This window comes from Buceros rhinoceros, unplaced genomic scaffold (assembly GCF_000710305.1).
Source record: "Buceros rhinoceros silvestris isolate BGI_N320 unplaced genomic scaffold, ASM71030v1 scaffold18647, whole genome shotgun sequence".
Classification (NCBI taxonomy): Eukaryota; Metazoa; Chordata; class Aves; order Bucerotiformes; family Bucerotidae; genus Buceros; species Buceros rhinoceros.
Genome location: NW_010423017.1, coordinates 4776 through 15851, shown reverse-complemented (window position 1 = coordinate 15851; position 11076 = coordinate 4776). Strand labels below are relative to the sequence as shown.

At 38.5% G+C, this 11076-nt stretch overlaps 1 protein-coding gene across 1 annotated transcript in view; it reads right to left on the bottom strand.

Annotated features, from left to right (window-relative positions):
• DISP1 (dispatched homolog 1 (Drosophila)) overlaps positions 1-8442 on the bottom strand; it is a 34302-nt gene extending 25860 nt beyond the window's left edge. The window contains exon 1 of the mRNA XM_010140289.1: positions 7937-8442. Within this exon, the coding sequence (XP_010138591.1) occupies positions 7937-8442 (506 nt within the window). The remainder of the gene's footprint in view (positions 1-7936) is intronic.
• Positions 8443-11076: the final 2634 nt, after the last annotated feature.

Here is an 11076-nt window from a genome sequence, read left to right as displayed (position 1 = left end):
TTTCCCTAAACTTTTCTCCAATGAGTGTAGCCACTTTTAAACACAGCTCTCAAACTGTCAATATGAAATTGCCATCAAACATACTTAAACTGGATTGTCCCAGCTTTAAATGGCAAAGTTTATACATAATTTCAAGTATATTCTTCTTCAAATGGTTTAATAGAAGATATATGTACACATATATTCCTTTAACTTCTGAAGCGCTACAGGCAGGACCACATATAGCACTGCTAGGCAAGTTAAACAAAAGTTCTGAACTACTCAAGACAATAAAAAAAGTTTAGTGAAATACCACCATGAATCATTGTTTGAACACAAGCCAACAGCTAATTTGGAGCAGACTAATATTATTTCAAGATCCTTCACAAGTCTAAAACCATTAGTGTTTTTTCTTTTCTTGGTAATTACAGTGAAATTAATAGATATGTTCTGGGATTTAAATGATGACTAGAGTACTTTTCAGCATTTTTGCTGGCAAAAGGTTCCTTTCTTAGAAATATTTTATTTCAAAGCTGGTTTTATTACACTTCCCAGTTGAATGGAGCAATGCGAGGTCATGGTCACATCTTGTACTTCTCTGACAGACAGGAAATTAACATGACCCAAGAAATCACAACATACCCAAGAAAAACTCCATCCCATGATACCGAAGAGAATGAAAGAATTACAAGAACATTTATTTTTATCAAGGTTATTTCTCCACAGAGACTGAAATCTACATTCTTATAGGCATTAAGATTGACATTAAGCAAATGTAAGTTTGCCTCTGGAGTAGAGACTTCAGACTGTCATCCATCACGCTTCAACTGGTACACATTTCAGTCTTCCTTCCTGTGCAGATGTAAGAACCTGAGAGTGTAAGTCACCAGGGTGTTCATTTTTGCTCTCAGAAAACCTCCTTTGACCAGGAAGCTTTATTGAAGACGGACTACAGGCCCTTACAATATCTCCAAATTATCAGACTGACTATGGGAACAAATAGTAGTTTTTATCTTTCTATGCATTTGATTCTCACAGCAAATGAAAATACTGTTACTTAAACAATTGCGTTCTAAAGTTAGCGAAGTATCTCACTTTGAACATATATTCCAGGGTGTTGAGCTGCTGTTCCAAAGTCTGTGAATGTAGTCACTTGGAATGTCATCATTTTTAAATTATATAAAACAAGTGTATATTCAATGCAATCAGAAGTTTTAAAAGGAGTTATTAAGTAATTACACAAAGGTGGCTCTTCAGCATATGCTGACACATGAAAAACTGTCCGTACATAATGCTACATCATTTTCTGTACCTCCTGAAATTAAATTTGTTTGTTCAGTAAGAAGCAAGCAAAAAAGAGAATATTTACTGAACATTTAAAGGTTTTTAGTGTTGTAGCTAAGACCCCAAAAAAAGCACTGCAAGATTAAACAGACTATAAAGTAGATTTAATATAATCAAAACTGTTCAGCAAAAAGTTAGCAAAAGTTCATCCACTTGACTGAACAAACTAAACACTCTCCAAGCTGGAAATGTAACACTGGAATTTTGCAGAAAGGTATCCCATTAACATCACAGAAAATATTGGCAAAGTGGGAGAAGTGATGCATGAAAACTCTTCTAGTCCAGTACCTTCATCTATTTATGATTTTATTAAAAAAACCAAACAACTAATTCCCAAATAGAGGGGCCAGCCTTTCTGAAATACGATCAGGACTTCTACCTGTAACTTCCCTCACCTGTGCTGATCTGTCAGGGGTACCACCTCACTTCTATTTTGCATTGATAGTCCAGGTTTTATGAGATTTCATTATTCAGCAGATACCCTGGGCAGAAATCTCACAGCAATCTTCATTTAGCAAGATTAATGCCAAATTGCTCAGACACCCTCTGTATTTCCCTCTTGCATTGTGCTCAGAGTTTTCTAGTTTCCTTTTACTGTTCAAGCACCACTGACTACTTAAAAGCATGCACATCGATCATTGCTGACTAGGAGATGAAGACAACATTGAAATATCATCAGAAAGGAAGGACAAGTGATTTTGGAAGGAGACAGAGCCAATTATGGCAAGTTACAGAGAGCTTTCCAAAGTCGATGTTCCTCATTCCCCACCATAAGGAAAACTGAAAACTTCTAAGAAGTAGGAACACCCAAATCTTTCAAATTCCATCTCCTTAAGAGTGCTGAAAATCAGGTCACTGGCCATGTTTAGTTTAGACTTTTGCTTTGTTGTCTAGTGTTGTCTTGTTTCACATTTGAACCTTACCACAACCTACTATTAGAAGTGCCTAAGAACAACTTTACACAGTCAAAACATTCCAACAACCTGATATACTGTGGCTATTCTGCAGTGAGATTTTTTCTAAACACGCATACGCAAATGTTGGGTTTTAAAAGTCATCTCAAATAGACCCTGACAAGTCCTTTTCAAGAATGAACACAGCTGATGCTGGTTTTCCAGTAATTTAGCACAAAAGAAAGGACCCATGGTTTTTCACCATTTCCCAGATTGCTAGTTAAGTACTAGCTCTTCTGTTGTTCAAGGAAAGGTGAGGGATACAGGGCACGGGAAATTCATCTTCAAGCAGACACAGAACTTGGAGTTTGTAAATGGCAGAGACTAAAGGTCAAAATATGGCCAGGCTGGTACTCAGCTGCACTCAGACTGGTGCAGGAATCTTCCAAGTCCACAAATGTTTGCTTCAAAGCAATCTTAAGTCTAGACAAATACTAATGTTTAATTAACATAATTAAAAGTCTGCAAAAACCCCTTGGACTACCTAATGAATGAGGTTTTCTAAGCACACTTAATATTTTCTAAGCATATTATTTTTAATTTGGCCAGCCATTGAATTTAAATGGCATTTTTTATTTGTATTCCGGTCTCTGTATGTGAGCCCTTTGCTTTCAGCTCTGTGCAAGACTACCAGGAAGTGCAGCATGTTGTATGCATAATTATCACAGGAAGGGTAAATCAATTATTAAAACCAGAATAAACCTCTTTAAGGTATCACACTCAGGGATAATGTAAGTCTAAAAGTTAAAATGAATAAAATAAGCAAAAAACGAGAGAGCACAGCTCAAATTATTGACTGTCATAAATTATTCCTGAGAAAGAAGAACCACCAGTTCATCTGTTTGGTCACAGGGAGAGCTCTTCCTCCACATGTGCACAGCAGAGAACCCCACATTTGGACTCGGATTAAGGATGCATGACACTGACACACATTCCCTTTCCTCTCCTCAACTACGTTTAAATCCCCAAGTATGCCCCTGGGCTGTTAATGCTGCAACATCAAAGGGAGCATCTAGTTTGTGGTTCCTGCGTGCCTTCAGCCTCTTCATTCTGGGAAGCCATTGGATAAGGAATTCCTATTTTAGCATGGAAAAAAATGGCTTAAATGAGAATAGAGCCAGAGTTTGTATTGTGTTCATACAAGTCACCAACACGCAGGAACTCCTGATCTACAGCACAAATCAAGATATTTGCAACATTAACAGCTTTTGCCTTTCAGTTGCTAAAGGTTGATAAAAAGTTTCAGAAGCAATCTTCAAAAATCTGGCCTAAAGGATTTTTTAAAAGATATCTATTTTTAAGTCTTCCTAGGGGAAGGGAGTAACTATCTTTTATTAATTTATAACACAGTATATGCATATCTATTCTGTAAAAATCACATTAATACACATTTTGTTAAAAAAATGAAAACAAAAGTATCTTTTAATGCAAACACAGCAGAAGCTAGCAACTGTCAAAATGGAAAATATTTAGATAGGTGGAAAATACTTTGTTTAAAAAATTCCAGGTAGGTGTTCCTGTGAACAGTTAATGTTGCTGAAATGAGGATATTTGAAAATACTGTACACACATGTATGCGTATAATCAGCTCTGCAAGCCATGTGGAATGTACCAGATAACAATTATCCTTTTCCTGGAATCAAGCAGGGAGCTGTTTCATAACAAAGTCTTCTTATTAAGATCGGTATTTGGCAAACATTCTCTTTTTTTTAAAAAAAAAAAAAAAAACAAGCGCTTTTCATTTCTTTCTGGTTCTCAACTTTACACCAAGTAACTAGAAGGAAAATATAAAATGGGTAAGAGGCAGCTCTAACATTCTATCCTCACTCTACAGCTTTTTTGTTTTTATAGATCTCCTAACTAAAAAGTATTCAAGTGCATCTGCAATGCTGTTTAAACAGTGTGTGGCACAGAACTCTCTGAGATACAGCAGGACACAGAATCCCAGAACCATCACATAAATCTGCAATGCCAAAACAGTTCAAAAGGCAGCTTAAATCTAACTGAAAGGAAGGTCTACAGTAACTCTGGAGATATTAACGCTTTACTGGCTTCCTGGCTCTCAAGTACTGTGGTTTTTCTCTTCCTTAGAATATAAATTGGTCTAGCAAGGGAAAACTTTGAATCCAGCAATTCAAACTAACTAAGCTGGTAGGGTACGAGGAGCAATTTATGTATATCCCGGAGTCTTAAAATTTTAACCAAACTAATGATTCTGTGTGGCTTTAAAATGATTTTGTTCTCATTTTCTAGCTTGAGATGACTGCGATCATGGAGGAATCATCCCTCATGTCCTTCTACCCTGTCTGAATTACCAGAGGTAATTCAGATGCTTTTCAGCACAGTTCTCTTTACTTATCTGCTTTAGTCAAAAGCGTTAGCAGTACAGTCTTGAAATGTAAATAACGGCAGGTGATATAAAGCAGGTTACTCCGAGCAGAGAGTACTTGTATGAATTTATCGGTTCAGTATAGCAGAAGTGCAAGCACTATGTGCACTGGCAGTTTGGAGCCGTTTCCTTATCAGTACCATCACTGCTTTTCGCAGCAACTTGACCTTTTCTGCCATACCTTTTGTCTCTGACCTAGGTTTTCTAAATTTTATCAGCAAAGAGAGATTCCAAAAGAGCTGGCATCAAGATTAGCACAGGCACAGGTAGCTTTTAACTGGTGTTTTTCGATTAGAAGTTCACGTAAGAGACTGGGAGCAGCAATTTAATGTGGTATCAGAGAAACCAGCCATGCACAGCACTGTTATTCCATGCTTCCCACAACCCTGAGATGATGTATGGAATGATCTTTGCAGATTCTTCCTCTTCTTCTCCTATTTACATGCATAGATTCCTATATAAATAATTGATTTTGAAAAAATACCAGGAACTATTTTAAGAGTTTTTTGGTTTTATATTTCTTTACCGCACTGTTTAGTTCTGATAGAATATGCAGCCCTTCATTAGGATAGGACATGTGCGGCATTATTTCAATCTGTCTTCTTTATATGCTCCAATCTGCAATAATATACCAGAGCCACATTCCTCTAATATTAGGTCACCGATGAACGTTAAGCCTTGGGCTTCAAAACCTGACAAAACCTGTCATGCTGAAACAACCATTTACCTGCCCAGAGCTGTAAGCATTAGCGATACAGTTTGCAAAAAGTGTTCGCCCCCTCTATCTAATGACATCTTTTTCTGCTCTTTCATAATTGTATTAGAAAGCATTTTTTAAAAATATAAGGAACCACAATGAAAGCTAGTTTAACTACACACTGAATTTAATGAATGTATCATATGAGAACCTGCATTTTGAATAACCCTGTTAAAACACACATGTGTTACAAAGCTGGCCGACTTCCAATTACCCTGTAAGAAAAATATCTGGGGAAGAAACTATTGTGCAGATTATAGGCTCAAAATGCAGTAAAATCAGAGTGTGGAACAAAGATCACATAAAAATATCACCCACCTAAGTGTTACTCTTCTGTGTTCAGAAAGTTGTTTGAGCACATAAAAAAAGAACACACATTTATCACTTACTCTCTTTAGCGCTGCAAAGTCACTACCAATGAGACAGTTTGCTTCTTTCTGAGCATATATCCACCCACCTGCAAAGCTGCATCCAGCTGCTCCTCGTTTCCATATCTGTTAACACGTCTTCACTGACAATGGCCTCTCAGTATCACAAACTACATTCACAATGCAGCCAGAGCTATTACAATTATCACACCTTGTAGGCTATTCAGAGAGAAAAGTCGTCTTTGGTTCCATGCTACTTACACAAGTGACACATTGTCTATTAACACAGCCATGGCCAGTTCAGGAGTTAAAATGCCTACACAAGACATCCAGCTTACCCACCACGGCATGGGACCTCAGTCCTATTTACCATGTTTCTAGAGCTAAAAGAGGAGGTATCAGCAAACCAGAAGCTAGGCGGCTTCTAGAAAATGGTCTCGTTTGATCTGACCTATGAGGCAGACGGCAAGTATCTTCTTGCTGAGAAAATTCAGTTCCCTTAGTTAGAAGCAAGTCCAGAAATGAACCAGTAACCACTTGATAACAGCGACAGAGTATGCGAACACATAGTTGAGTAAATAAGCACAGCTGCTTCAAATGTGAGATTGTACCTGTGTTTTGACTGCTAACAGTATGATGAACATTTATCATAAACCATTACTTATAATTTATGTACATATGAAGAGCATGGTGATGAAGTGCAAGGTGAAAAATTCCTAATCAGAAAAATTCCTAATCAGAACTACTCAAAGTCTTTGCATTTGTGAAATGCATTTGTGAAAACATTATTTTACTGTCTCTAGAAGAACTTCTCACTGTTCTGTTTCCTAGACTAAGAACAGAAATCCAGATTATGGATCACATTTGTTCCCTTCCTCAAGGAATCGGTGCACCCATTCTGACAGTTTGAAAAATATGACTGACTGATTCTGTAACAGCCCAACCTCCTGCATACCTCTGCATACAAAATCTTCATCTCTGCTTACATTTGAACAAGTATGGAGTGGAAAAAACATGTCTGATTGTAAGCAGTTCCAACAAAGATTTTTTCTGTTTGTAAAAGGAATAACCGGCAGGGGAAAGCTGATTTGCACTTTGTATTATTATCCTTACTTTCATCTGCTTTCACCTGAAGGAAGAAAGCTTTATTCACTTTGGCTTTTTCCACGTTATGTATGTGTCTCCATCTGATATTCTCAGAAGTTTAAAATTAGTTCATACATTTCATCAGGTCAAAATCATTATTACAGACTTAGAAAACTAGCTACAGTTTTCGAGCAAGGACACACTTGTTGGATGACAGGGAGAAGGGTAGCTTTTATGACTCCAACAAAAACTCATCCAGTTTGGCCCAACTGCAACTCAGAAAAAAATAACCTTGCATAAAAAGCTCAGAAGTGTCTTGCTGCAACTGTGAATTTGATTTTTAGAAACCGCCTCTCGGGCTGACTGGTTTTGCCCAGGACCAGCAGGCTGTACATTTTCCTTTTAGCTGGGACTACTGTCACTGGAACTCCAAAGCTAACAAACATAAGATGTAAGTTTGTATGAAGTGGAGGATAGAAAGGATTAAAACCTGGAACAATCCAAAATTTCTCAGTTCAACCACAACTTTGAAGGTTACCAGATTCATACACCAAAAAGACTTGGGGGCAACTCACTGAACCACCTGACCCAACAAAGAAAAACTACCCAGTACGCTTAAGAATAGAATTGTTTACAGAATTTTTCAACTCACCTTTTTGAGGAAGTACAAGGTTTGATTAGACTATGCAGACATACCAGTTCTTTCAGTGTTTCCTTAACTATCTCTGTGTTGGTTTGTTTTACATAGTGTAAGTGTATGCTATGTCTTGTAAGAGAGTTCACAACCTTTCAAAGAATTCCCAAAAAGAAGAAAAAAAGTCTTTTTCTCCCCAGAAAACTAATTCACTTAAGAAATATTCATGTAGCCCAGCCACACTGGTTTCCCAACTCGGTTTCTTCTGAAGAAAAGTTGGTAACGCATCCAAGATCATCTTGTAAAAATTCTGGGGAAGCAATCTGGCTCAAGTTCCTTTCAGATCTTCTGCTTTAGTAAGAATATGATAAAGTTAAGGAAAAGGTTACCCATACCGAGAACTAACAAGTACTGCCATCTGCTTACCTTATCCTGGCTATATGTTGCTGCACAGGCTGATGCTGAAAATGGTCAGGCCACTGATGGTGAAGGCAGAAGGATGGGGAGGGCTGAAGACAGCAGGCAGGTTGGTATATGGGGGTGTGTTTTTGGCAAAGAGATGCTGAATACTCAGTGTGTGGCTGCATGCAGCACGAAGTCATAGGAGATGGTGCTGAGCTGCCAACCACTGAATGACATTCTTGCTTGTTATTATGGCTACTTAAAGAATGATGGTATGGACAAGGGTGGCAGCATTGCGACAACATCTGCTGAGTTCTTTGGTTGTCTAAAGGCAGAAAGGACGGTTTGATTGTACCATTAAGTTGCAGGCAGCCATTTGGACTTGCTTTTGATCTTGGTGTTTCCTTGGATGGGAGTTGTTGCACCACGACATCTCCATCAGTAGCTGCAACAATACCTGGGCCGGTAGCATTTGGCAAGACGCTGCCATTGCTCAGAACCACAGAGTCACTGCTGCTGCTCATGGCCATGCTCCAAGTTCTCGAGGGATATGAGATGTTCCTGCAGAAACAAATAAAGCAAAGTTTACAGAGTTGCAGTCTCTCTTCAGATGCTCAGAAATAACTTTAGATTAAAATGAGTAACACTCCTTCCTCTTCATTTTCCACATCATAGGGAAACAGAAAGGAGTCACACACACACACTGCCGGGATGTTTTGAAGGGCTTTCATTTGTTCAACAGAAAGTTAAGAGTAAGTCATGCAAATGCTTAGTGCTTAAACCAAAATATAAGTCAAATAAATAGACATTTGACAGTATCTGGTTCACAGCTAACAAGCCATGGTCGAAGTGCATGGGAATGAGATCACATTGCGTAAGATTACAGAACAGCCACTATTTATGAAAACAGATTTTGGTATAAACCATGTAACCATCCATAACTTGCACTGCAATTTGCCTGCAGTGCTTTTAAAGCCAGCAGGAGACAGGACCACACAGCAGAGATTGTTTAATAATCATTAACGGGCTGGTTTCAGTAACCTCCTTTCCTACATCAGCTTTCCACTGGAAACAAGGCGTATTCATATTTTTGCAGAAATTATTTTAAAACACCATATTTAAATAAATCAAGCCACTTCAGCATACATCTGTCTAAATGTCTGGATAGTAGACTAGTTCTTTAGCAGAAGCTCAAAATGAATGGTTACAAATACTAAAAAGATAGAATACAACCACATTTTTCTCAAGCTTAAAAAAAAATAATCCAAGGATTCAATTGTTGCTGACCGAGAAGCTCATGCTTCTGAGTGACACATATTTCAAGGGCAGTTAAGAAATGCACCGTGCTATAAATAAAGGCTATTAAAAATTTTCTTCTAAGGTCTTGTCTTTTTCAAGCGAACTGTAAATAAGTGAAAACTATTAGCACTGGAAAGAAGACTGAGGAGCTTGTCTCAAAATCAAAACTTGTCTGAGGTGCTCACGGCAGCCGATTTCCCCTGTGTTAACTATAGTAGTGTTTTAGTAAGATTTGAAAATAAATTGGAGATGATTATTTTTATAAATAACATGAAATGTCAAACACCATACTTAGATAAGAATTTGTTTTCCAAGGAAAGGGGGAGGGAGGAGAAGAAAGGAGAAAAAGGAAGAAATTACTACACTAGTTATGTACTATTTCGAAGAATAAATCAATGCTTCCTTAAAAAAATAGAATCAGTTAATAACAACTGCTTTGGCTAACTTAATGTTACCTTTTTAGTACTGAATTCAATCAGCAACATTCCAAGTCCATATTGCAAAGCTTGCATTACAGACACCAAACTTTGCAGAAAGACACAACACCCAGATTAAGACAGATAAGCAAGGAAGTTTCTAACTTGTTTTCTTCCTCGATACCTTTGCTAAGTGCTCAGAGAGCTGAGCCTGCCCAGCCAGCTGAGCTATTTAATTGCCTGAATGCTAATTCTGAGCAGAAAGTGCTTTGCAGAGTGGAATGCTACGCTGGCAGCCCCCCCGTGCAGCATCTCCCCTAGACATAGCTAAATCCTTCACTTCTGAAACGAAAATTAATCCTCTGCTATTTGTTCTAGATCATGTGCAGAGCCAGATGCCCTGGGAAATTGCTTGCATTTAGATAACTGTCCAGCCCAGAAGAATATGCTGCTCAACGAGCAGATTTTTTCCAGTCTCCAATTCCACATGTTCCTGCCAGGTACCCCCTTCCCCAAGCCCAGGCAACTCAAGCCCATGAGGACGTTCTGCTGAGCACAGAGTAAATTCAAGGGGCTGGCTAAACTTCGTTTCAGTCTAAAGAGACATTAGTTATGTGAAATACCGCTGTGTTCAAACAGTCTGGTTTTCTCTTGCACTGTAGGCAGCTTCAAAGCCCACTGAAGAGGACAGAGTGAGACCTGGACATAAAGGCCTCTTCTTGAGGCATCTGGCAGCATTTTAGGAATTTCTGGCTGCTTGTTTTCACATTCACTCACATAAGAGATAGGCCGCATAGTGATGTTACATTTCTGTTTCTAAGTTCATTTGACACATTGGTAGCTGTACACTGATCAAAGCTACTGTCCCACAGACCACTATTATAACCAAAAGTATGGTATGGAGATACTGCAAATATTAAGCCCTTCAAGAAGGGGGACCTACCACCCTTTTGCTTTAAAGCCAGCACATATGCGGTGTCCAGCAATTGAGATAGCATGACAAAATTTTTAGCAGGTGTTTCAAATCACTTTATAAAGCAAGCCACACATTCACGTGAACACGTGTGTTGAACAGAGATGCAGGCCAACGTGCAACACAGAAGCTGGGCACTTCCAGCACAGACACGCAGGCTTGGGACCTTGTTGAACCCAGGACAGACCTCCAGCGTATCTCTGCCCCTTGCGAACACTGACCCAGGAATCAAAACTTTTGCTCCAGACAGCCCAGCAGCCTCCATTTAATAGGATCAAATAAAAAATGCTTTGCTTTCAATGGATGTACTATCTACCTGCATGCCTTTCGGTTTAAACATGGTCTTCAGAAAGACTCCTTAGAAACTAGTAAGTTCAAAGAAAAGCCAAAGACCATCATCAGTACCACAACGTATAATTCTGCCTTTGTTCTTGTGTTGAACAGGCTATTCATTAACTATTTCAAGCTATAAAAAT